General features: G+C 30.1%; 4 protein-coding genes across 5 annotated transcripts; 2 read left to right on the top strand and 2 right to left on the bottom strand.

Moving 5' to 3' along the window:
- Positions 1 to 3,511: 3,511 nt before the first annotated feature.
- Positions 3,512 to 4,485, top strand: LOC114187648 (uncharacterized). Its single transcript, XM_028075955.2, has 2 exons — positions 3,512 to 3,893; positions 4,122 to 4,485. The coding sequence occupies exons 1-2, from the start codon at positions 3,593 to 3,595 to the stop codon at positions 4,280 to 4,282; spliced, it is 462 nt and encodes a 153-aa protein (XP_027931756.1). The 5' UTR covers positions 3,512 to 3,592; the 3' UTR covers positions 4,283 to 4,485.
- A 7,761-nt stretch (positions 4,486 to 12,246) lies between these two features.
- Positions 12,247 to 20,913, top strand: TEX1 (Transducin/WD40 repeat-like superfamily protein). The gene is made up of 11 exons (XM_028077333.2): positions 12,247 to 12,460; positions 12,623 to 12,718; positions 13,449 to 13,578; positions 13,918 to 14,009; positions 14,210 to 14,278; positions 15,439 to 15,496; positions 15,611 to 15,710; positions 15,914 to 16,000; positions 16,102 to 16,180; positions 20,362 to 20,494; positions 20,577 to 20,913. The coding sequence occupies exons 1-11, from the start codon at positions 12,398 to 12,400 to the stop codon at positions 20,609 to 20,611; spliced, it is 942 nt and encodes a 313-aa protein (XP_027933134.1). The 5' UTR covers positions 12,247 to 12,397; the 3' UTR covers positions 20,612 to 20,913.
- LOC146885833 (uncharacterized) lies at positions 18,695 to 20,144 on the bottom strand. The gene is made up of 2 exons (XM_085674658.1): positions 19,659 to 20,144; positions 18,695 to 19,332 (listed from the first exon to the last, which is right to left on the bottom strand). Exons 1-2 carry the CDS (start codon positions 20,142 to 20,144, stop codon positions 18,826 to 18,828), a joined length of 993 nt encoding a protein of 330 aa, XP_085530784.1. The 3' UTR covers positions 18,695 to 18,825.
- A 636-nt stretch (positions 20,914 to 21,549) lies between the features above and the next one.
- Positions 21,550 to 22,886, bottom strand: LOC114188713 (RNA polymerase II elongation factor). 2 transcript variants are annotated; one of them, XM_028077334.2, is made up of 2 exons: positions 21,983 to 22,886; positions 21,550 to 21,822 (listed from the first exon to the last, which is right to left on the bottom strand). In XM_028077334.2, exon 1 carries the CDS (start codon positions 22,737 to 22,739, stop codon positions 22,038 to 22,040), a length of 702 nt encoding a protein of 233 aa, XP_027933135.1. In that variant the 5' UTR covers positions 22,740 to 22,886; the 3' UTR covers positions 21,550 to 21,822; positions 21,983 to 22,037. The 2 variants fall into 2 exon arrangements, with proteins under 2 accessions (XP_027933135.1, XP_085530996.1); XM_085674870.1 differs by having other exon boundaries at positions 21,683 to 21,822; positions 21,986 to 22,886.
- Between the last annotated feature and the right edge of the window lie 4,354 nt (positions 22,887 to 27,240).

Here is a 27,240-nt window from a genome sequence, read left to right as displayed (position 1 = left end):
TTAGATTCAACTTATACATGTCCAAAAAGAATATCTTCAAATTCAAGTGTAATTTAACTAAATTTTTGACAAACAATTATACTTATATTTGACGTTTATTATTTTAAATATTAATTAAATAATTTAAAAAAATTACAAGTATATATATATATATAATACTATAAATTATTTAATATAAAATAATATTATTTTCTTTTCTCCACGAAAAAAATCATAATTACATAAACATGCAGTAATAACAAGATACATTTAAAAAGTTATAAAAATATTAAAATTAATTTACCATAACAATAATAATTTAAGATAGAGATAACTAATGGAATGGGACAAGATAAATACGCATATACCTAGAATTATATAATCAAGTGTTATTTATATAGGTTTACGAGAAAAAAATAATAATATACATTCACGGCTTCATTTAATTGCAAATTATGTGAGAAAAGTATTGGTTTGCTATTAATTATTTTAAAAGTTATATTGGCAGTTTTTATTTCGCTGACAGTATAAATTTGTCACTTCATCTTCAATAAAATCATAGTTTTGTTGCATTTAAAAGATTGAAAAAAATACGTATTCACCCATGACAAATTTGTTAACTTATAATAATTATCTTAACATATCAAGTAATATAAAATTTCTTTCTTTTAATTCTTTTAATTATCATATTTCTTAACTGAGAATGATAGACATTAATCTTAAAGTATCAGAACATGTTTAAAATAATATATTCTTACAACTATACGATGCTTTTACAAGGTCGATGATCTTCTGTGTTCAGGAGATATGATGTGTCTCCTAATACACTTTAACATTCAGATTAGTAAAGTAACAAATACGATAAAGAGTAGCATGTATAATTTAAGATTTTCACATATTTATGTTATTATATTAGACTTTTATTTGTATAGGATGTATAGCCAAAGGGTGTTCATGCATTATTGTACATTTTTAATACATTTTTCTATAATTAACATTTTACAAATATGAAAATATTTTATCCATTATTGCACCGAAAATAACAAAGAGTTGCTAAATTATTGGCAAAAAAAATAACTAAACAAATGTTGTGAATGATTGAATTTTAAACTTTCACAAATTTTACATATGACAATACTAAAATTATATATATATATATATATATATATATAATCAATTAATAATATAATTTGGTCTCTATTTTAGGTTGTTACGTTTTGATTTTCATTTTTTTTACTTTAATTTTTATTTTTTAAGACTCAATGTGATATCTTCTATTAAATTAGAAATATCATTTAAAAAGTGTCGTGAAAATATATATTAATCACTTGAAGTCCTTCCACTGGTCCAACAAAGGTTATAGACTATGGTTATTTTAGGATTTACTCAACCGTTATAAAATTGTAGTATATCAAATTGTAATTTAAAACAAATATCTCAGATTACGATTGGAATCATAATTTTTATTTATAGACCATGACTCTTGTACAAGGTCGATTCAAGATTCAAGGGTAAAGCAAGTAAAACACTCGCTAATTATAAAATTATGTCTAAAAAATGCCTCAATTATTTTTTTACTTATATACCCATATCAAATTAATTATAAAATTATGTTTAAAAAAATGCATCAAAAAAATATTTTATTACTAATATAGCACTATTAAATTAATTATAAGTTGATGTTTGAGAATAAAATTTAATTAAATTATTATTAGTGTGTTATTTTTTATTGGTATTAAAAATGATGATTAATGAATTAAAACTTTTATTTAGTAAATTATGATTTTGTTTATGAGAAAAAAATGATTAGTTATCTTTATTCTCTTATAATCAATTCGAATTTTATTTTTTTCTCTTCTCTTTTTGTCTATGTGACTTATGTCTCTCCTTACTTTCTTCTCTTACAAGAGTCATTTTTTTAAGGTTTTGCTAGATTACATTGTTTGAATATCATATTATCCATGTAAACCAATTTTTTCATCCTCATATTTGGCTAGTATGTTTTTCTTTTCTATTTGTGTTGTTGTTTTTGTTCTGGTTTGAATTTGTATGTGAATTAGAAATGTGTTTTTTTTTTCCAATTTAAAATTTCGGTGTTTTTCGATTTACGAGTTTCGGAAGTTTTTTTGCATATATCTTAACGACGAACTTGAATTTTTTTACAAAACTATTACTTAGATTAGTGTGTTTAGTCTTTTGATGGATAATAGATTAATTGGAGAATAATTCAAAGTTGGATTTTTTGTAGAAAGATAATTCAAGTTCAGAAAAAGAAAGACTTACCATCAAGAGTTGAGAAGAACAATAATTTGTTTTAATTATTTGTATTAATGATTAATCTTAATTAAACTCTGCAAGTTTGTGAAAAGTGTTAGAATTGAGAAGGAAAAAGATACCTGAGAGACTTCAAGATACTATAAATCTACTTAGAAGTTTACTTTCTTGACAACCATAACCAAGTTTTATTGTTTTAACTCATTCATTTTATATACTTATCTTTAGTACTGTTTTATATATATTATAATTTTTATTTTATATAAGATATATAGATATGTCAACTAGAAAATTTGAACAAACTATTAAAAAGTGTAAAAAAGAGGAGAATTGAGGCTTTAATTGCATCGCATAAAGGAGTTATGAATAAATTTATAAAAATAAATAAGAAAAATGAATTAAGAAATGATGCTTTTTGAATGAACAAGATAATAACAACATAGGTACAAATAAAAACAACAACAATAGAGAGAGTAGTAGTTAGAGAGAAATAGTTAATGACGGGGATAATTCTGATTTCAAACTCATGGTAACGAGGAGGAGATTAAGAGACTAAATCATGATTGTACTCTTGACAAAAGTATATACATCAAAGCCAATGGTAGAAAGAAATTTCTTAAAGATAAAGATAAAAAAATATATTTAAAAGCAACAATATCTCAAAATAAATTAAATGTTTTATTATCTATTAAAAATTGTTAAATTAAATTAATTATCACAATTTTAGGTCTTCCAAACTCTTGAGTCAACGAAACCAAATGTAATTTCAAATATACTTCAACCTTAATATAATTAAAAAAAACGTTAAAATAAACACCAAATAGATTTTTTACGATACAGCAATACTATATACTTTTATTATTATTTAATTATAAATATTAAATATGACAAGACCAAAGTGCCCTTTAAGATATCTATATATCACACATGGAAGGTTGGATTTGATTAAATTTGAGTAAATTCCTTACCAATTCCAACAAAAATATCTTTAGATGAATTGAGTTGGATTTCTCTATTTTTCTGGTAAAATTTATAATTTTAAAATATCTATATTATACTCTTCTCTAAAAAAACAATTTATTTAATATTTAAATATTTAAATAATTTAATATGTCATCACATTTATAAAATTTTAGTTGATTAGAATTCACCTAATAAAAAATCACTGTGCGACAAACAATAATACTAAAAATCATAAAATTGAAAAGGTCGGTGTCATGAACACCAAAGGTAAAAGACACAACATTATCTTCAATTTCAATGGTTGTGTGTTGTGTGTTAGATATTTGGGGTGAGTGAAGGAGCAGTTCCAGTTTCCATTTTCCATTTTCAATTTCAAATGCTCTCATCCATGCAACTTCTTTGCTTCTACCAGCAGCCACCATCATCATCACTGTTTGTTTTGCACACTAATGGAGCCATTTTCAAGAACAAGAGGTTCATCACAAACCCTTCTTCTTCTTCTTCTTCTTTCAGTTCTTGTTCTGGGATTGTTCATGCATCATTGAAGGAAGATTCACAGTCACAGCAATATGAAGTAGAGCCAGAAAAAGCCAGAGAAGCACTCAAAAAGCTTGATGAACAAATGCAGTCTCTCTCTAGTAAAAAACTACCCTCCAATAATGCTCCAAAACTCAAGAGTACTCTCTCTCTCACTTCTTTTCTTCTTTATATCTTCAATCCATTTCTGAATCTTTTTCTGCTTTGAATTTTTCAGTGATTGATGATATATATTATATGATTTCCAGTGACCCCATGAGAGAAAATTTTGAAATTTAAGTTATTTTACAGTGTTTTTAAGGTGTAATTTTTCTGCTATTCAGTATGATTCTTGACCTGCATATTTTTCATTATTCAACCTTTTTCAGTTCCAAAAGTGAAGCTTCCCACAGAGCAGAGAATTGACAAAGACAAGTTAGAAATTTCAGATTCGTTTCTTGGAAGTGTAGCTGGTGTTCTGATTCTCTTCACTATTTTCTATAATGTTCTGTTTTATACAGTGATTAAGCCTTCCATTGATGGTTCATAACATGTGGTGCTGGTGTGTGTGTATACATAGAAAAAAGTAGAAGAGAAAAGCATAAACTTTTTATAGCATAAGAACCTCATTTCATTTTATATGTATATGTATATGATATGATATGAAATGCAGAGTTGGACTGTATCAGTGTTCTGAAGATTAGAGATTCAGAATTTGGATGCCATTTTGGAAGAAATCACTATTTCATCTCACTTCTTTGAGTTTTCTACAGCATTTACACACCACTCCATTCAATTAAAAGGTAAAGTAAAATTAGAATCTAGAACTTGTAAGAAATCTGATGTTAATTAGAGATAGATTTTATCTTACCAAAGAGTTTGGTTAGACTAAATTAAGTTTAAAATCCTTTGAGATTATAATTTATTATCTAAAGTTTTAATTTTATAAGGTGGACTCAAGGTGTTTTTGGATTGGGAAAAAGATAATAGGGAGATGAGGTGGATGAATTCGAGGGAATATAGAGAGAATTGTGGTGTTGTTTATTTTAAAGGATGAATAAAGGAATTTGGAAGAAAAATTTGTGAAAATTTATAAATAATTTAATTGATGTGATGGATAAAAAAATATTTTAATAGATAAAATGTGTAGATTACTATTTTGTGCTTATGATTAAAATGAATATACAATAAAAATGTAAATGATATTATTAATAGGGTTAAATATGTTTTTGGTCCCTCAAGTTTGAGCGAAATTTGGGTTTAGTCCCTCATAAAAATTTTTGACCAATTTAGTCCTTCATCTTCCAAAATGCGTGAATTTAGTCCTTTTAACCAAATTTTGTTAAGTTTATCTGACATTTCAAGCGCATTTCATAATAGTATTTAAATTATTTATACTGTTTGACACATTTTTGCTTCAATGTTAACTTAAATACTATCATGAAATGCGTTCGAAACGTCAGACTAACTTAACAAAATTTGGTTAAAAGGACTAAATTCTCGCATTTTGAAAGATGAATGACTAAATTGGTTAAAAATTTTGATGAGGGACTAATTCTAAATTTCGCTGAAACTTGAGGGACCAAAAACATATTTAACCCTTATTAATATAACAATAATAATTATCGTTGTATTGTTATTATTATTATTAATTATAATAATTAATATTATTATTATTATTGATATAATTGTTACTATTAATAATAATATTATTGTTAATGTGATTATTATTCTTTAAAATTGTTGATATTAATAATTAATATTATTAATTTTTAATATTATAATTAATATTAGTATTATTAAGCGTAGTTGTTTTTTGTTTGTTGTTATGGATTTCGTAATTCGTTCAACATGTCGGTGAAGCTTTAATTTAAAACGAGGACGAAGTTATTTTTGGATTTATGTGAATATGGATGTTATTATAATCTTTCCATTCATGTTGAGCAATATATTTGCATCCGTCCCTTTTGTTGGAAGAGTTGTTGTTCATAGGATTTTCAGTTGAATTACTTTTTTTGGTAGAAATAACCATGATATAATGGGTTTTTTGGTTACTCGTTTCGGTTTCTGTAATGAGCTATATGAAGCCACTATTACCATTGAATAAAATCAGGCTTTAAGAAGTACAATTAACAATTTTTGACCGTGACACCATGGGCTGCTTCTTAGAACTCCAAGCAACTAAGCCATTTTAGGCTGAATTTATTTTTGCATAACCATTTTCATAGCTTGTTGATGCATAATTGTTGGAACTTCTATGAAACGAGTCACCAAACTCATAACATACATTAGGCTTGGCCTAGTGGCAATTAAGTAACTAAGACTTTCCACCATTTGCTTATATGCAGTAGCATTAACCTTCAACCCTCCAACATTCTTTGTGAGCTTACACCATAGAAAGATTGGATTTTTGACAGATGAGCAATTTTGTAATCCAAATCTTCTCAGCACTTCATTAGCACACTTCCTTTGACAAATAAAAATACCATTTGAAGTTTGTGTGACTTCCACGCTAAGAAAATATCTCATGCATCCGAGATCAGTCATCTCAAATTCCCTTTAATTGAGCTCTTACTCTTCAAAAATTTTCTCACTCTTTTATGTAAAAATGAGGTCATCTACATACAAATTCTCAATAAGAACACATGTCTCCCATTCATTCTCTATAAACAAAGTGTGATCATTTGTGCTTCTTTCAAAACCTTCACAAAGTATGATTTTGTGAGGATGGTTCATCCAGAACATCCCTTCCAATCCATTTGTGCAAACACTCTCAAATGCTAAAAAACAAACACATCATCACACAACCGTCCATGCCTACGATTCATCCCTTAATCCAAACACAAGTTATAAGTCAAGACTAAATTATAATGCAACAATTGAGTTAATAATATAATTCAATAATGCACAAGAATAAAAACTTACTCAAAACCGAAACCAACCTCTCTTGAAATAATTTTTCATAAAACATTAAAAATTAGTCCATCCATTTCAAGTACTAAAATCATAAAAAAAAACACCTTTCATACCATAATTTGTTTCCACAAAGTCCATATTCATTTATCTTTGAAATGTAAATAAAATTACAATTAAAATATGGAATATTTCATCTCTAAAAATTTAAGTCGTAAATTCTTACCAATAACTAAAATATAAAGATTATAAAGCTTAACTAAATTTTTCCAAACCATATCATGCATTAAGGGTTTTAAAAGGGTTAAATATGTTTTTGGTCCTTTAAAATTTATTGAAAATTGAAATTAGTCCATCTTCAAAACTTTGAACCAATTTTATCTCTCATCTTTATAATACGCAAATTTAGTCATTTTAACTAAATTTTATCAAGTTTATTTGACGTTTTAAACATATTTCTCAACTAACATTAAAATGAAAATGTATCATATGATGTAAACAACTCAAGTGCTATCATGATATACATTTAAAACGTCAAATAAACTTAATAAAATTTGGTTAAAATGACTAAATTCACGCATTTCTAAAATTGGAAGACTAGATTGTGTCAAAGTTTTGGAGACGAATTAATTTCGATTTTCATTGAAAATTAAAGAATCAAAAATATATTTAAACCAATTTTAAATAATGTACACAAAAATCTAAGTTACCTATCGTTTTAAATATATACATGCAAATCAATATCCAGCCTACCAACCCATTTCTTCTTCACACTTAAAAGAAAGAAATGTGAAGAAAATAACTTACCTTCTCTTATTTAATTATGGTGTGCAATATGCTAATCTAGATATTTAAAGGATTTAACTTAGAATTTTCAAAACCTATGAATCATAAAAAGTTTAGTTTTTGAGAAAAAAAAAAGAAATGATGGAAAAAGAATTACTAAGCCAAAAATTAATTAGTTCTCTCTTATATAAGGGTTAAATATAAGGTGGTAAAATGGGCCACGGTCGTGGGCCGGTTTAATCCGTTGCTCTGTTTTGGCCTGATCTGCCAAATTGATAGACAAAAGATAGGTAAGTCCGCTAGCCTGTTTTTTAAATTTAAAAATTAAAATAAAAAATAATTTAAAAGATTAATTTTTCTAAATAATATTTTTTAAAGATGTAAATAGATAATACTATTGTAATTTAAATCATTAACAGTTACAAATTAAATTTTAATTATTAGTTTAATAGTAATTTAACATAGAAATCTAATATTTATTTTAATTAATTCAATTAAAAATATTAACTAATCAATTAAAAACTTACAAAATATTTATATGTTTAAATATGATTTTAATACTCATTTATATGTATATTTATAAACAAGTTTTAAAAGTAAAAAAAAAAAAAGGTATCCGGCAAGCCTTTCAACCAATCTTATGGCAAGACAAGTTACACCTGTTAGCCTGTTTAGTTTCGTAGGCTAGGCCGACACGCCTTGTTTTTGGCAGACCAAGGTTGACGGGCCAAAATAGGTCCGATTGACCTTAAATATCTTTCTTAGTCCTTAAATATTGATGCAAAATTATAATTTATGTTCCAACCTATAATACAATTTAGTCTCAAAACTTTAAAAGTGAAAAAATATATTTCTCCCAACTTAGCTGCATTAAATTTTATTTGACGTATTAAGCCACGTTTTATATAAAAAAAATAATTTTACATTTAAATTTAAATTCAAGGAGGGATTATAAAGATCTTAAACCCTTTTTATAATTACATTGTTGATAACAAAATTATGCGTGTGTTTTTTTTCCTTTTTTATATATTTTAGATAAGTAATTGTAGAAGCATGTAATATGTTGTATTATTATGGATAATGATCATTTACTATCACATTTTGACAACATTTTGACTCCATGACGTGGCGAGCTGACGTGGTAATGATTTTGAAATTTAGTGAGTAAATTACGTGGCATTTGTTTTTGAAATGAATTAATGTAAAATTAAAAGAGAGTATGGCTCGAAGAAACCCATGTGAAGTGCGGTCTCTCTGCCATTCAAAGTTTCCATTTTGTTTTTCCTTCCATCTTTGTGTTTTCTGCAGTGCTCTTTCTCATTCTCCTTTTATTCCAGTAAATGTTTGTGTTCATGCATTTTGATTGAAGTCCATCTAAAGCAAAGAGAATGCAAATGAGTTGTCTGTCGCGAGAAGGAGTAATAGCAGAGGAACAGAGGTGTCTGTTTTTAGAAGAAGGAATGGCAGAGGAACATAGGGTTTCTCCACCATAAAAAAGCGAAGGTTTCTGTGCCCAGTTGGCAGTGTTGTGGGGTTTGTGGTCTTGACCATTAAAGTAAGAAAACAGAAGCGGTAGTAAGGGTAGGGAGAAGAGTATTGTCTCTGTCGTTGGGGTTAGGGAGAACAGGTGGAGGTGGTTGCTGTGTCGTGCAGAGGAGCAAAGCGAAAAGACATGAACTTGAATTGCTATTCTTGAATCCCTAAGGCGAAGCCCCTCCTCCGTCACCCTCTGTACAAATTTACAATCTTAGATCACTCATAAGGGAGAAAATATGTTCACTACCTTTAAGAAATCATACCATGCTAATAAATTGTTTTCAAGGTTAAATAATATTCGGGTGGTTTAAAATGTGATAACTTGTCCAAATAATCCAATATCACATGATCTCATCTCACTGTAACTATTACTTGGTGACCAATTAACAATTAAATGGTGACCAATTTATCCATTTTTGTACAAGATCACAATCTCAAATTACTCATAAGGGAGAAAATATGTTCATCGTCTTTATACATGCTAATAAACTGTGTTCAGGGTTAAATAATATTCGGGTGGTTTAAAATGGGATAACTTGTCCAAATAATCCAATATCACATGATCTCATTTCACTACAACTATTACTTGGTGACCAATTAACAATTAAGTGGTGATCAGTTTATTCTTTTTGTACAAGATCACAGTCTCAAATCACTCACAAGGGAGAAAACATGTTCATAGCCTTTAGGAAATTATACCATGCTAATAAACTATTTTCAGGGTTAAATAATATTTTGGTGGTTTAAAATGGGATACATTGTCCAAATTATCCCATGTCACATACCTCATTTTCCTGCAACTATTACTTGGTGAACAATTAACAATTAAGTGGTGACATTCTTATCACTTCTTGAACAACATCAAAATATCATATCACCAATGGGTATAAAATATGACCACCACCTTTAGAAAGTCATACCATGCTAATAAATTGTTTTCAAGGTTAAATAATATTCGGGTAGTTTAAAATGAGATAACTTGTCCAAGTTATCCAACATCACATGACCTCATTTCACTGCAACTATTACTTGGTGAGCAATTCACAATTAAATGGTGACCTGTTTATCCTTTTTGTACAAGTTTACAATCTTAGATCACCCATAACGGAGAAAATATGTTCACCACCTTTAATTATATTATATCAAAAGTTGTTTAATGTGGCATTAATTGGCCAAAATAGCCAACAACACATGACCTTATTTGACTGCAAATTTTATGTATTCACCACTCAATAATTAAGTTCTGACCTCTGCTCATATTTTTTGCACAAAATCAAAATCTCATATTTTAGAAAACCAATTTTACTTTCTTCTTCACCATAAAAATATGGTTCGCACACCTTATAACAACATAACTCAAACTATTCAATACACAAAATATGAATCAAAAACACAAACTAATGCAAAACACATGCAACTAAACTTGATCCAAAACTACAAAGGGAGTCATAACCCTAAAGGCACAACATCAAAAACAATAATCCTTCAACCAATTGGGTTTGAGATTGCGTTAGGGTTCAACAATAAGATAGAAACTTCGGAAAATAGGACCATAGAAATTCGTCTTCTCCCACACCCTATTCTGGATTTAACTTCAACCCTAGGTTCACCAAAATGGTCGCGCTTCACCTCTTCTCCCAAATCACTTCAACACGAAGAAAAATCTCTTCTCCTTACCACTTGTGATAATGCGCGAGAGAGAAAACACAACAAATCTTCCACCTAACCCGTTCTCTCTTTCCCTTCCTTGGTGAAACAATCAATTGTTTCGCCGAGACAGTAAAAATGTTCGAGCATGGTAAAAGACTTTATGCGAGAGCCACTTTTTTTTTTTAAATTGAAACTGTCACCACAATTTTTACCTAAGTTCTTTTATTAAATAATTTTAAATTAAAAAACAAAATCCACGTTTGCAAGCCATGTCAGGAAGTCAGCTTGAAGTTAAAAACTAGTAATTAACATACCATTATCCTATTATTATTAGGTTAAAATACCTTTTTGGTTCTAATTTTAGTCAAGTTTTTTCAAATAAGTCCTAATTTTGGTTTTGTGTTCAAATAGGTTTCAATTTTCGTCAATTTTATTCAATTGGGTCCTTTTTTGCTAACATCGTTTAAATCATTAACGACCATGAACAGTGACTGCCACGTGTCACTTCGTGGTTTTTTTGAATTATTTTTATTTTTATTTTTATTTTTTTTAAATGTTTTTTTCAAATTTTTTAATTTTTTTTAAATTTTTTTAAATGTACACGTGTCAACCCAAGAGTGTGACACGTGTCACTTCGTAGTCTTTTTGAATTTTTTTTAAAATTATTTTAATTTTAATTTTTTTTAAATATCCACGTGTCAACCCAGTAGCGTGCCACGTGTAAAAGTCAATGTTCTAAATTCAATTTGGTCCCTATATTTGTTATTTTTGTTCAATTAGGTCCCAATTTTTGTTAACATTGACCAATTTGGTCCCTCTCCAAATTAAAACCAAATTTAATTTTTATATTAAAATTTATTTTTTTATTAAATATTTTTATATAATATATTAAAATTCACATCATTATAACTTTGATATAAAAATTAAATTTAGTCACATTTTTGATAGGGACCAAATTGGTTAATGTTAACAAAAATTGAGATCTAATTGAACAAAAATAACAAATATAGAGAACAAATTGAATATAGAATATTGACTTTAACACGTGGCATACTACTGGGTTGACACGTGGACATTTAAAAAAAATTTAAAAATTTTTAAAAAATTTAAAAAATATAAATAAATAAAAAAAAAAAATTCAAAAAAACCACGAAGTGACACGTGACAGTCATTGTTCATGACAATTAATGATTTAAACGGTGTTACCAAAAAAGGATCCAATTGAATAAAATTGACGAAAATTGGGACCTATTTGAACACAAAACCAAAATTAGGACTTATTTAAAAAAAATTGACGAAAATTGGGACCAAAAAGATATTTTAACCTTATTATTATTATTATTATATATATAATTTTTTTTCATTTATTTCCATATCATCAATATTTGTAGTTTTGAATTTTTTCAATCTCTATTTTTTGTCTATTTTGTTAATTTCAGTCATTCATCTCATTTTTAGTGTTTATTTTTAATCCCTTTAGAGAAATATTAAAGAGTAAACGTAAATTATTCACATACTTAAAAATAAAAACAATAATATTTTCAGAATTATTTTTAAAACAATTTTATTAAAGCAAATAATATATATTAATCAGCAAAAATATTCAAGCTCAATTTTCTACAAATTTCTCAGGTAAAAAGACAACACTTCATCCCCTTGTTCCCCACCTGTGCGTGAGTTTCCACTACAATCATCACACACTGCTCACAATAATCACAGTTACTGCGAATCTTTCTACTCAAGCTTGAGAAAAGTGCTTCCCAGATTCGTTGCTTCCACCATGGAGGAACAAATCCCGTTTAAGAATCTCCATAGCCGAGAGTATTCGGGTCACAAGAAGAAGGTACCCTTTTGCTCCCTCTTTCTCATTCATGGTAAACGCGTTCAAAGCTCGTCACTTTCGTGCCTCTTATGCTTGAAACCTTTGGTTTGTGTGGAAAACAAGCCCCTTTTCAATTTTCTGCTTCAATTATGAAATGGGTGTTTTTTGTTTTTTCCCCAATAGGTGCACTCTGTGGCGTGGAATTGCATTGGCACAAAACTTGCTTCTGGCTCTGTGGACCAAACTGCGCGAATATGGCATATTGAACCACATGGGCATGTGAGATTACTCCTCATTGCTCCCCTCTATTTTTGTGTTTGTGGCCCAAATTTTAATTTTGCATTGATATATAATAGCTGTCTGAAGAATGAGACAACATGTTATCTTGTTTAATTTCATTGATTAAATTATATTAGCCTTCGGTCCGGGCCGACTTGTAGGTTGTTGTACCTGATTATGGCTTGTGGCTATGGAATAAAAGTGTCATTATTCACGAAGAGATTCTGTCATTTGATTGGAGAAAGCATAAGTTAGAGTTTACAAAGAATGTAGTAGGAGTGCTGTTTGTGAAAAAATTGAATACCCAAGTGCTGATATCTTGTTTAATAATTTTCACTTTGAAATTACTTTGGGAAGCTTTTTACTTTATGGGGATTAGATAAGATGACCTCTAAAGGATTTGGGTTTAGAGATTTAACCAACGGTTAATCCTTGAAGTATGTTAGCAGAAGGAAGAGTTAAACTTAATGTGGAGATGTATCTAGAGCAGGGAAAGGACTAGAGTCTGTTGGAATCAGTGGATGAGGGTTTTCAAATTGATTACTTCTGTGATCCAAAACGACGGTAATGTTAGAGAGGATGTTTCTATTAGAATTCGATCTTGTTTGATCAAATCAATAATGACATTGTGAACTCTGCATAATCTGAAAGGAAATCCTTACTGAAGCTTTAGGTCAAATGTTTATTTTTCCAGTCTCGTTCAGTAAATGAAACATGATGTTTATTGTAGGGCAAGGTCAAAGATATGGAACTGAAAGGTCACACTGACAGTGTGGATCAGCTATGCTGGGACCCCAAACATGCTGATTTGATTGCAACTGCATCGGGTGACAAGACTGTTCGCTTGTGGGATGCTCGAAGTAAGTGATTATTCAGATACACAGATTATTTTAGAGTGTCATATCAGAAGGGAGGAGATTTATTGTGGCTTTTTATACTTTGGGAGACCTTAATGCATTGCATGGTTATATTTTTTCTTGATCCAATACAAACCTATACCATAATGCACAAATAATTGTTTTTTTTACTTGAAAATATTTCTGTAGGTAAGATACGTGCTTTTTTTGTTAATAGTTGGAAAAAATGCTAATTGAGTTAGCTCAACGGAAGTCTAAAATGATGTAAACAGATTATTTATTATTTTGATGGAGGGCCAGGGAGGGGGCTTGGAAAAGGTTTATGATGTTTGGTTTCTGCAGGTGGAAAATGCTCACAACAGGCAGAACTTAGTGGGGAGAATATCAACATCACTTACAAACCTGATGGGACTCATGTAGCTGTTGGTAACAGGGTATGTGACACAATCCATTTGCTTTAAGCTCTGAAATGCAGTTGTAGTGGTGATTGGATATCAGTACCAACTATAGGCTGTTTTGCTTGAATTGTTTCTTGCTCTAGAATCATTAGATCTGTAGTTATTAAATAGACTATGTCTATGGTTCGCTTGCTGTTTTGGTGTGGTAAAGTTATTCCTTGTTTTGTGTTTAATAGGATGATGAATTAACAATACTGGATGTTCGGAAGTTCAAACCAATTCACAGGCGCAAGTTCAATTATGAGGTATAAACTAGTTTATACTTCATTCTTGTTGTTGGATCCGTTTCTTTCAATTTGTTAAAGCTGTTATTGAGGATAAGAAATGATGTTGGAACTTGAAAATTATGAGTAACTTGTCTTTAATTAGCCTTTACCAGCGTAATTGGTAAAATACATGTTATGTTTGTTTATTCTTGAACTATTGAGCCCATAAACCCATTAGTATATGTTGTATATAAATATATCCCTTTATTTTTTATTTTAAGGGAATACAATTAAGTTTCTACATGGTTTTAGAGCGAGGTTTTTTCTGCCCTTTATTATTAAAAAGATGTCTAGTTCATCCTCTTCCAAGTTCGTGCCTTTTTCTCTGCTTTCACTTCTACTCCAGCCATTGCAACAGAGAAAGTATGGGGTTTATCCATTTATGTTTTGTGGTCCAAGGCTGTTGAGAAGTGGTGTATTGGACAAGGATTGAAGAATCACCTCTACACTAAGCTTGAAGGTGTGAAGAGGATAGGGAAATTTGCTAAAAATGATACTTTGTTGTTCTGCACTCTGATATTAGGCCCAGAAGTTCATTAGTATATTTTTGTGTATAGGTATATCCTTGTACTCTTATTTTTCATTTAAGTGAATAGAATTCAGTTTCTACATGGCAATCTGATTATCTTCACTTTTAGACCTTCCAACCATGTTGAGGAATAGGAATTGAAATTTGCAGTCCAATAAAGGGCTTGGCTTTCAATTCCTTGCTTTTGAAACCTGATGAGTCTTTTAAAATATACATAGTGTTGTTTTTTCACTATATCCACACCAGTGTAAGTCTTTAAGGATTCACCCTGTATGGAAAATAGTGTGGATTACTATATGAACGAATACCATAATGCTTCTACTTCCCATAACATACCCTCACTTTCTGAACTAACCGTATTTTTTGGTTCCTAGCTTTTGTTTTCTTCTCTTTTTGCATTCATCTCAATTGAAGTTCTAACTCCTTCATTATCATTGTTTTTGTCAATTACACCAAACTTATATTTTGGGAGGTCATACGCGTCCATCTGTGATTTACACACAATACTTAAACAGTGTTACATCCTTTATGTTTAGCACAAAGGGAAACATAACTCTATCAGGAAGAATTGATTCCATTGAACTCAATGATTGTTTTTTTCTTTTTCTAGGTAAATGAGATTGCTTGGAACATGACAGGCGAGATGTTCTTTCTAACAACAGGAAATGGTAAGATCATTGACTGACTTGGTACTTTCTAAAACATGAATCTCAACTTGGGCTTTCTAAAAAATAAAGTAGAGGACTTTCTTATATTTTTATTATTACATCTTGCCCTCTCAGGGACTGTGGAAGTACTGTCTTACCCATCCCTTCGACCTCTTGACACTCTCATGGCTCATACAGCCGGTTGTTATTGCATTGCAATTGATCCAGTAGGAAGGTATGTTTCCAAATGTTTGTCATGTCTGGTCTCATTGATAGCATTTCAATTAAAAAGTTAGATACAAATATACAACCATATATCTGACTCTAAATTTTTAATTTGTTGTTTTCATTTCCATCAATTGAGTATCCTTACTTTCCAATAGAAAAAGTTTCTACAAAAGGACGTAACAAATAAATAATGCCATCTTATTCTGGCAGATATTTTGCCGTTGGAAGTGCTGATTCCCTTGTCAGCCTGTGGAACATCTCAGAGATGCTCTGTGTGCGTACCTTCACAAAGCTGGAGTGAGTTTTCAATGTTTGTGTATTCAGCTTTCATTCTTTAGGCTATATTGATTGTTTATCTTGTTTTTGTGACAAATATGGAATGCTTGTTTGTTTCTTAGGTGGCCTGTCCGGACAATTGGCTTCAATTATACTGGGGATTTAATTGCTTCTGCAAGTGAAGACTTGTTCATTGATATAGTAAGTTACACGATTCTCTTTCTTGGTTTCTTTCTTAAATGCTTCTGCAAAAGAAGACTTGTTCATTGATATAGTATGTTACATGACTTTCTTTCTCGTTTTCTTACTTGCCTTCTTTTTTGCTTGTTTTCTTGCTTTCTATCTTGCTTGCATTCTTTCTTTCTTGTTTACTTTCGTTCTTGCTTTCTTTCTTGTTTTCCTTCTTTTGCTTTCTTTCTCGCCCGCTTTCTTTCCTGCTTTCTTTCTTTCTTTTTTGCTTTCTTTCCCACTTTTTTTTTTCATTGTTGCTTTCTTGCCTTCTTTCTTGCTTCTTTCCTGCTCTATTTCTTGCTTGCTTGCTTTCTTGATTTTTTTTCTTGCTTTCTTGTTTCCTTTCTTTTTTGCTTTCTTTTTTGCTTTCTTTCTTGATTTCTTCCTTGACTGCTTTCTTGTTTCCCTTCTTTCTTGATTTGCTTTCTTTCTTGCTTTTGTCTTGCGTTCTTTCTTGGTTTCTTGCTTGCTTGCTTTTTTTCTTGTTTTTGTTTTTGCTTTCTTTCTTGTTTTTGTTCTTGCTGCATTTGTTCCCGCTCTCTTTCTTTCTTGATTCCTTTCTTGCTTGCTTTCTTTCTTGATTCCTTTCTTGCTTTCTTTCTTCCTTGCTTTATTTATTTCTTTCTTTCTTTCTTTCATTCGATCTTGCTTTCTTTCTTGCTTTCTTTCTTTCGTTCGATCTTGCTTTCTTTCTTGCTTTCTTTCTTTCATTCGATCTTGCTTTCTTTCTTGCTTTCTTGTTTCCTTTATTGCTTTCTTTCTTTCTTTCTTGTTTCTTGTTTCCTTTCTTTCTTGCTTTCTTTCTTGTGTTCATTCATGGTTTCGTTCTTTCTTGCTTTCTTTCTTCAACTCTTTCATGGTTTTGTTCTTTCTTGCTTTCTTTTTTGCGTTCTTTCTTGCTTTTTTTTGGCTTGTTTTCTTTCTTGCTTTCTTTTTTTCTTGCTTTATTTCTTGCTTTCTTCCTTCCTTTCTTGCTGACTTGATTGATTGATTGCTTTCTTTTTTGCTTTCTTTCTTGCTTTTTTCTTGATTTTTTCTTGCTTTCTTTCTTGCTTGTTTTCTTGCTTTCTTTCTTGATTGCTATCTTTCTTTCTTTCTTTCTTGATTGCTTTCTTTCTTGCTTTTTTCTTGGTTTCTTTCTCTTTCTTTCTTGCTTTTTTCTTGCTTGCTTGCTTTCTTGTTTCCTTTCTTGCTTTCTTTCTTTCTTATTTTCTTTATTGTTTTCTTTCTTGCTTTCTTTCTTTCTTATTTTCTTTCTTATTTTCTTTCTTGTTTCTTGTTTCCTTTCTTGCTTTCTTTCTTGTGTTCTTTCATGGTTTCGTTATTTCTTGCGTTCTTTCATGGTTTCTGTTAAGATATCTTTAATATCTTATTTTCTGTTTCTATTGTTATTATTCTTCATATGTATTTTGGGCTTAGCCCATATGTTCTTTATTATAAATACAACCTCTATGTGTATTTTCTGCACAAGGAAGATTAATCTTAATCCCTATTTTTCTTATATTCAATATGGTATCAGAGCTGATGGTTAAAACCGGCTCAGACGAGTGCAATATGGTTCTAGTATCGAAAGTCTTCCTGGCAAGGATTCAAAGTAAGCATGTCCCGTTAAGAACGACGGTACAGAAAAAGGCAGAAAAGGAGTACTCGTGGTTGGGAATAAATGAGAAAGTAGAGCACTATATAAATAATAAAGATCCATAAACTCATTGCCTTAAGGTTTTGGGTTGAGAGTGGTGTCAATACTTTATGTTGGTTCTTTTTTTGCTTTCTTTCCAGCTTTCTTTTTGCTTTTTTCTTTTTTGGTTTCTTTCTTGCTTTCTTTCTTGTTTCTTTCTTGCTTTCTTTCTTGCTTTTTTCTTGGTTTCTTTCTTGCTTTTTCTCTTGCTATTGTTCTTGCTTTCTTTCTTGTTTCTTGTTTCCTTTCCTGCTTTCTTTCTTATTTTCTTTGTTGTTTCTTGTTTCTTTTCTTGCTTTCTTTCTTGTGTTCTTTCATGGTTTTGTTCTTTCTTGTGTTCTATCATGGTTTCGTTCTTTCTTACTTTCTCTCCCGCTTTCTTTCTTTCTTATTTTCTTTGTTGTTTCTTGTTTCTTTTCTTGCTTTCTTTCTTGTGTTCTTTCATGGTTTTGTTCTTTCTTGTGTTCTATCATGGTTTCGTTCTTTCTTACTTTCTCTCCCGCTTTCTTTTTGGCTTTTTTCTTTCTTTCTTGCTTTCTGCCTTCCTTTCTTGCTTACTTGATTGATTGATTGCTTTCGCTTTCTTGCTATTCTTGCTTTTTTATTGCTTTCTTTCTTGTTTCTTTCTTGCTTGTTTTCTTGCTTTCTTTCTTGTTTCTTTCTTGCTTGTTCTCTTGCTTTCTTCCTTTCATTCTTGCTTGTTTTCTTGCTTTCTTTCATTCTTGCTTTCTTTCATTCTTGCTTGTTTTCTTGCTTTCTTTCATTCTTCCTTTCTTTCTTGATTTTTTTCTTGCTTGTGTTCTTGCTTTCTTTCTTGCTTGATTTCTTGTTTCCTTTCTTGCTTTCTTTCTTATTTTCTTTCTTGTTTCTTGTTTCCTTTCATGCTTTCTTTCTTGTGTTCTATCATGGTCTTTCTTGCTTTCTTTCTTGTGTTCTTTCATGGTTTTGTTCTTGCTTTCTTTCCCGCTTTCTTTTTGGCTTGTTTCTTTCCTGGTTTTTTTTTTCTTGCTTTCTTCCTTCCTTTCTTGCTTACTTGATTGATTGATTGCTTTCTCTTTCTTTCTTTTCTTGTTTTCTTTCTTGGTTTCTTTCTTTTTTTCTTGCTATTTTCTTGCTTTCTTTCTTTCATTCTTTCTTTCTTCCTTTTTTTCTTGATTGCTTTCTTTCTTTCTTCCTTTCTTTCTTGGTTTCTTTCTCTTTCTTTCTTGCTTTTTCTTGGTTTCTTGCTTTTTTTCTTGCTTTTGTTCTTGCTTTCTTTATTGCTTTCTTGCTTTGCTTTCTTTCTTATGTTCTTTCTTGTTTCTTGTTTCCTTTCTTTCTTGCTTGCTTGATTGATTGCTTTCTCTTCCTTTTCTTGGTTTCTTTCTTTCTTTCTTGCTTTTTTCTTGCTTTTTTTCTTGCTTTCTTGTTTCTTTCTTGCTTGTCTTGCTTTCTTTCTTTCATTCATTCTTCATGGTTTTGTTCTTTCTTGTGTCCTTTCATGGTTTCGTTCTTTCTTGCTTTCTTTCCCGCTTTCTTTTTGGCTTCCTTTCTTTCTTGTTTTATTCCTTCCTTTCTTGCTTACTTGATTGATTGATTTCTTTATTCTTGCTTTTCTTGCTCTCTTTCTTTCTTTCTTTTTTGCTTTTTCCTTGCTTTCTTTCTTGGTTTCTTTCTTACTTGTTTTCTTGCTTTCTTTCTTGGTTTCTTTCTTACTTGTTTTCTTGCTTTCTTTCTTACTTGTTTTCTTGCTTTCTTTCTTACTTGTTTCTTGCTTTCTTTCTTTCATTCTTCCTTTCTTTCTTTCTTACTTGTTTCTTGCTTTCTTTCTTTCATTCTTCCTTTCTTTCTTGCTTTCTTTCTTGCTTGTTTTCTTGCTTTAATTCTTGCTTTCTTTCTTTCTTCCTTGCTTTCTTTCTTTCTTCCTTGCTTGCTTTCTTGTTTCCTTTCTTGCTTTCTTTCTTGCGTTCTTTCATGGTTTCGTTCTTGCTTTCTTTCCCGCTTTCTTTTTGGCTTGCTTTCTTTCTTCCTTTCTTTCTTGCTTTCTTGATTGCTTTCTTTCTTGCTTTTTTCTTGGTTTCTTTCTTGCTTTTGTTCTTGCTTTCTTTCTTTCTTTCTTTCTTCCGTTCTTGCCTTCTTTGTTGCTTGCTTGTTGCCTTGTTTCCTTTCTTGCTTTTTTTCTTTCTTGCCTTCTTTCTTGCTTCCGTTCTTCTGATCTTTCATGGTTTCGTCGTTCTTTCTTGTTTTCTTTCTCATGTTCTTCTTCTGATCTTTCATGGTTTCGTTCTTTCTTGTGTTCTTTTATGGTTTCATTCTTTTTTGTTTCCTTTCTTGCATTCTTTCATGGTTTCGTTCTTTCTTGCTTTATTTTTTTCTTGATTTCTTTCTTCCTTTCTTGCTTACTTGATTGATTGATTGCTTTCTTTCTTGGTTTCTTTCTTGCTGTTTTCATGCATTGTTGCTTTCTTTTTTTAATTGCTACTTTATGAAACAGTCAAATGTTCAAACTGGAAGAACAGTGCATCAAATTCCTTGCAGAGCCGCTATGAACAGTGTTGAGTGGAATCCTAAGTACAACTTACTTGCATATGCTGGTGATGACAAAAACAAGTATCAGGCTGATGAAGGTATCATTTTTTTTTTTGTGTGCGTCTGAAGTGTTAATTGAAACACAATGACACTGCTAACTTCTGTGCACTTTGGTTGCAGGTGTTTTTCGCATTTTTGGTTTTGAAAATGCTTAGTATTTGTTAAAGGCATATTTTTTTGGTATTTATTTGAGTATGCAAAGAAAGGGAAATGGACACTTGAGAATGGAGGTTGATTTGTATTATGAATGGATTGGATTTTTGGACCATATATGAATAGGGTAAAGGAATTTTTTTTCATTTTTTTTAGTAATTTTAATATTTTTTTAACAATTTATGTTATAGAAGTTATGACCTCCACAGGATAGAGTTATTGATGTAGTTAAAAGTATTGATGATACAATTCTCCAATTAGAATTGAAGATATCACTCTAGTAATCTAGACATATATAATTCGACATCAGATTGTCAATTGTAAAATGCTGAAAAAAAAAAAGAAAGAATTTCAATTTATTTTAATTACGTTTTAAATTATTTGTAATTTGGTAAATCTCCTTAATTAGAGGGACTATCAACTTATAAATTGGTTTCAGTTTGGTAATTAATAGTATCATTCAATCAAGAATTTTGTAACTGTATGAATTTTGTAACTATATTATTAACAGTAAAAAAAACCACCCTATTGATCTGCTTCAAGTTTGTTGCATGAAATGCTCTTATCTTTCCAAGAACAGCACCAAAACCAGCATCAAAATGGCATTAATTTCTTATCTACCAACCTACCAAAAAGCTTTATTTGGGAACAGGGAACACTCGCAGGTTGAACGAACATCAGCCAAAAAAAGACAGAATTTTTTTATATTTATGGGAAATAAGAATAATACAATGTTACATGAACTAAACAAAGAATGAAAGAATTTGTTTATAACTTTGTGTGAAATAAGAATAATAATACAATGTCGTTACATTGAAATGAATTGTAAAAAATTAGATCTTGTACACACACACTTGGCTAGATTTATTGCAAGAGATTGTTCCAAGAAATGAAAGGATGAGTCAAAATTGAAGCAGCAAGCAGTGGTAACTGCATTGTAGATAGAGTTCCCAACATTGTAGATTTGTCAAGAGCACACAAGAGGTGTTACTTCCAGCAATCAGCAACACAACCATCGAGTGAATCCTTCTCAAAATAAACAATGAACTTCAAAAATGTGTCTTCTGTCTCCCATAGGTGGTCCTGTAGCATGAAATATCACATGCTCAAGCCCCTCTCCTTGCAAAATCTGAACTTTGCATTGAAACATGAGGCTTCTCTTTTGTTCAAAAGGGTTCATCGGACCAAATCTGCTTCATTCCCCAGCAAAAGACTAAACAAATGAAACAGACAGACCATAAAAAACAACAGTATTTTCCTCAAATTAAGGAACAAGCTTTACCAAGTATAAAGTTGCCATCTTTAGAAACATCGACTGTGAAAAACCAGAAATGGATTTTGTATGTAAAAATTATTGTAGACAAAAATTGTACCACAACAAGTCCCTCAGCAACAAATTGATGCTCCAAGGAGGAGGCAGATCCATGATCAGAAGCCACAGAGGAGCAACTTGGAAACAGGAAACATGAAACCTGTAAAACAAACAAGGGAAATGGTGAGTAAGTTCTTAGAACACCAAGTGAGTGGTCCCCACTTGATCTCAACACTGGAACTCTTCATCCTCTTTCCACTGTTAGGCTCCTTAGAGAGATCAAAACTAGCCCCTTTCATCCTCAATTCCTGAATGCACCTTGTCACAGCCCTCCCATCACTCTTCTCCCTCTGCAACTGCCCCCACACCTTCCAATACCTGTGCACCTTCACCTGAACAAGAACCACAAACACAAGGGAGGTGCAGAGGGACAACATGGAGGGAAGCCACCACTTGTGGCAAACACTGTGGTGGGCCTGCTGGGCCTCTTGGTGGGCCCTGGCCCATGAAGTGAACAAGAGGGTCAGGAAGAAGCCATGGAAGATGAAGAAGAAAGAAGACAGTTGAAACAGTTCAGCTTTGATGGTGTCCATCCTTGTCTCCTTGTGAGCAATGCGTTTTGCAAAGAGTTCTTCCTCTCTCTGCCATAGCTTCAGAAGCAGAAGGTGGCCTGGACTTTCTGAGATTTCTGTCAAAGGGTGATCCTCTATTGCCTCAATCATGTTGCTTGTCATGGAACACAACACATTCTTGGGATGAAGATGGTGTTCTTGCTCAACTGGGATTTCTACTACATGGGTATCTTTTGTTTCACCCATTGTTGTTATGAGAAAAGATTAAAGTAAGAGAAGAATGTGATAACACAAAGATGGTGGATTGTTCTTGAACAAGGAAGAGGAGAGAAGAAAGAAATGAGAAATTGTTGTTGTTGAGAAAGAGAAAGGGAAAGCGAGAGTTGAAAGTGAAGTAGTGTAATTGAGAAGAGATATCTAACGTTATATATTATTTTGGTTATCAACCGTTACAATGAAGGTTCCAACGGTAACATTTCCCTTTAAGATCTTTCTCTCTCCTTCTGTGCTCACTATTCTCTTTAGTTTAGTACTGTTAATCTCAACGGATACTTCTGTTCACTCACATTTTCTTATTGATTAGTTCCATATAAATTAATTTTATATTTATAACAATTAATTGTGGAAATTGAATTTTGTAACTATTATATATATATATATATATATATATATATATATTAAGTTTTTGTTATGTACACAAACCACACATGAATACTGAAAGTGTTTCATTTTATAATTATAATCATGATTAAAAAAAATTATAATCGGACTCGGAGAAATGAAAAAAAAAAAATTAGAAGAAGAAAAGAAAGGAGAGTATACCATTAAAATTTAATTTAACCAAAAAGTGATTTCAATAAAGCTATAGAAATCTAAACATTTATTTTTATTATCATTATTACATGTATATTCAAACAATTTTTTCATAAGAAATTAAAAAATAATAATAAAGCAAATCAAATTAGTATTTCATAAGTTAATTAGAAGAAGCTTAACATAAAATAGTTTTAATTCATAAAATGTTTAGTCATTTATTTTATAGACTCTACTTATTTATTATATACTTAATTCCATTTCTCCGTAGTTTTCTTCATTTTTATTAGAGATATGAAAATCGATTTTAACCCGTGAGTCAATCTAGTTAATCATAAGTTTGAGCTGAACTAAGTAAAAAAAAATTCAGCTTTTATTTTTAATGTGGGTTGAAGTGAGTTTGACTCAGTTAATCTACAGATTAAACAGGTTCAAACTGAGTTGAAGGTAAGTTAATCTATAACTCATTGGCAACAACACTTTATTAGTATTTTTTTTATCATTTTTTATAAATTTTTAATTAAAATTATTTACTACTTTTAATTATATAAATCCACAATTTGATATTTTAAAGTACTATAATACTGTTTAATAATATTTGAATAGTTTAGATATTTAATTTATTTGTTTTTTCTGATGGTCAAGTTAGATGCTTTAATTTTTCAATTACTATCTTTATAATAATATTTAGAAAATTAGGTAAACTCCTTGATTTCACTATTATAGAAAAAAATTCAACACTATTAATCGAGTCAATCCATTTTTATTGTACTATAATAAATATATAAAATAAATTGCAAGAAATAAAACATCCATAAATGAGTCAATCTAATAACTTGTCAACTCTTTATAAAATATATAGAATCGAACTGGTTGCAAAAGTTATGACTTACCAAAATATGAGTTGAATTGAATGACTATTTTTTAACTCAATATATATCAAACAATCCGTGTAAGCCAAGTCTACTTGACACCCCCTAATTTTCATATTCAACCTTATGCTTAATGCTTAATGACACAGAAACAGAAAATGAAATATACATATACAAAGTGATTTTGAATTAATTTTATTAATATTTTAACAATACTTTATAATAAAAATTATCATTATAGAATAGCGCACTTAAATCTATAATCAAATTTATTATTCTAGAATAAGGTTTAAAAAACTTTAAAATATATTATAGAATGGTTGTTATAGAATATAGAAACATCTCTAAATGCTTTATTCCTAAATTTATATAATAATATTTATTGACTGAGTTATTGGATTTATCAGAAAAGCTTCATCAAGAAGACATACTTATTATTGACTTTTATCATACTTTTATTGTAACGACTTTCAAATTCAATTTAGAATAAATATTTTAGAATATATCTTAAGTTTTTTGAAAGGTTACTTTATACAAAAAATTAAAAAATAAGCAATTCTTAATTGTTAAGAATTGACTTTGGATTATACATTTTCATATGTATTTCATAATCTTTATTTTGAAATAAGTTCCTTTATAATAGTATACGATCAAAAGATGTTTAATACATTTTAGATTATATTTTCCAATAACCATACAGACTTTTAAATATCATTTTTGTTATTCCATTATAATGGAGGTGTGGTAGAAAAAACAATTGACCATTCGACTAAGGGAAAGTGGGCTTTACCAGTTTTGGATTATGAGTTTCCCTAAGCAAATGTTATTCGTATTTTTCTTTCTGCATTCCATTATTACTAATTGCACTCCCATACCAACAAAGAAATATTAAGATATCCATTCTTTTCTTCACTGCTCCACTTAAAAAAAAAAAAACTCAAAAGAGAGGAAGTTATTACTAGAAAAAAAAAACCTTTTTTTTTCAAAACGTATTTTAATCGTTTGAAAAATTTGTTTCGAAAAATTTATTCCAAAAAGTGTGTTTTAGAAAACTTATTCTACAATATATTTTTCCTCCGGAAAAAGCTTATTTTGAAATGCATATTTAATGTGTTGTAGAAAACTTGTTTTAGAAGTTGTGTTTCAGAAATCTTTTCTAAAATTTTTGTTTTGAAGAACCTATTCTCGAGATCGTGTTATGAGAATTTTAGAAAACCTAGAACAAATAATTTAGAAATCACTTCTTTTACAAAAGGCAAATTGTCATTTGAAAAATTATAGGGTGTAGAAAGAAAAAAGTCATTTTATTTTTGTTTGTAATACAATGACATGCCAACTCACCCACTTTATATATACTCTTCATTGTTTCATTGTCAAGGTTCAGACTTGACGATGGGACATGCAGAGAATGTCTTGGTTCCTCTAGTGGAGTATTGGAACCCCACCTCCATCCATTAACAAGACAACAAGGTTCAGACTTGACAATGGGGCATGCAGAGAATGTCTTGGTTCCTCTAGTGGAGTATTGGAACCCCACCTCACCCATTAACAAGACGACGATTGTGATGTCTATGAAGAAAATTATGACATGTCAATCACAAAAATTATCTCATGTCATTGAGATATCTTCAATGTTATATATATATATATATATATATATATATATATATATATATATATATATATATATATATATATATATTAATAGATTAATTCACTCAAATCATGAATCCACATATATTAGATATTTAATTTTTAAACTGCACATGATTGCACGTGATATTATTTAATTGTTTATTTTTATTTTTCATTTTCAAATGTTGAATAAGTTTCCTAGTAAAAGTAAATGTTCCTAGATTTTAAAAGAGAATATCTCAATTAGGTTTTTCTTCTATTAAAACAGTGTTATAAATGTATTTCAAATGAAGAGGAAGGTGGACATGTACACATTTTGGAATAGTTTTGATGGAACTAATTAGCAATAGAAAGACATTGGACAATAGTTTGGGTGAAGAAATGTGTCACTTGATTATCGTAGGATTCTAGACAACATGGAAAACATCCCACAAGTAATTGATGAAAGTTTGAACCTTAATGACAAAACAATGGAAAACATATGTAAAATGGTTGAACTGACATGTCATTGCACTACCCCTGAACCTAATAAAAGGCCTGATATGGGGCATGCCGTGAATGTCTTGGTTTCTTTGGTGGAGCAATGAAACCCCACCTCCACCCATCAACAAAGAGATGGTTATGATGTGATCTATGAAGAAAATTCTGACATATCAATAACAAAAATTCTCTTAAGCCGTTGGTGTGTATATATATATATATATATATATATATATATATATATATATATATATATATATTTTTTTTTTAATGGATTAATTCACTCAAATCATGCATCCATATATTATTAGATATTTATTTTTTAAACTACACGTGATGTTTTTTATTTGTTTATTTTTCATTTTCAGTTGTTGAATAAGTTTCATAGTTAGAGTAAATGTTCTTATATTTTAGGAGATAATATCTCAATTAGTTTATAAATGTATTTCAAATGACGAGGAGATCGGACGTGTACACATTTAGAATAGTTTTGATAGAACTAATAAGCGGTAGAAAAACATTGGAAGTAGTTTGGGTGAAGAAATGTGTCCCTTGGTTTCATGGTTTCGTAGGATTCTGGACAACATGGAAAACATCCCACAAGGTAAGTGATGAAAGTCTGAACCTTGACAATGCAACAATGGGAAGCATATGTAAAGTGGTTGAGCTGGCATGTCATTGCACTGCTCCTGAGCCTAATAAAAGGCATGATATGAGGCATGTAGTAAATGTCTTGGTTCCTCTAGTGGAATAGTGGAACCCTACTTCCACCCATCAACAAGAAGGCAGTTGTGATGTGATCTATGAAGAAAATTATGACATGTCAATGACGAAAATTCTCTCGAACCATTGAGATATCTTCAATTATATATATATATATATATATATATATATATATATATATATATATATATATATATATATATATATATATATATTAGATATTA

This window comes from Vigna unguiculata, chromosome 6 (assembly GCF_037176805.1).
Source record: "Vigna unguiculata cultivar grain cowpea cultivar isolate G323 ecotype 2 chromosome 6, ASM3717680v1, whole genome shotgun sequence".
Taxonomy (NCBI): domain Eukaryota; kingdom Viridiplantae; phylum Streptophyta; class Magnoliopsida; order Fabales; family Fabaceae; genus Vigna; species Vigna unguiculata.
This window is presented reverse-complemented; position numbering and strand designations above follow the sequence as displayed.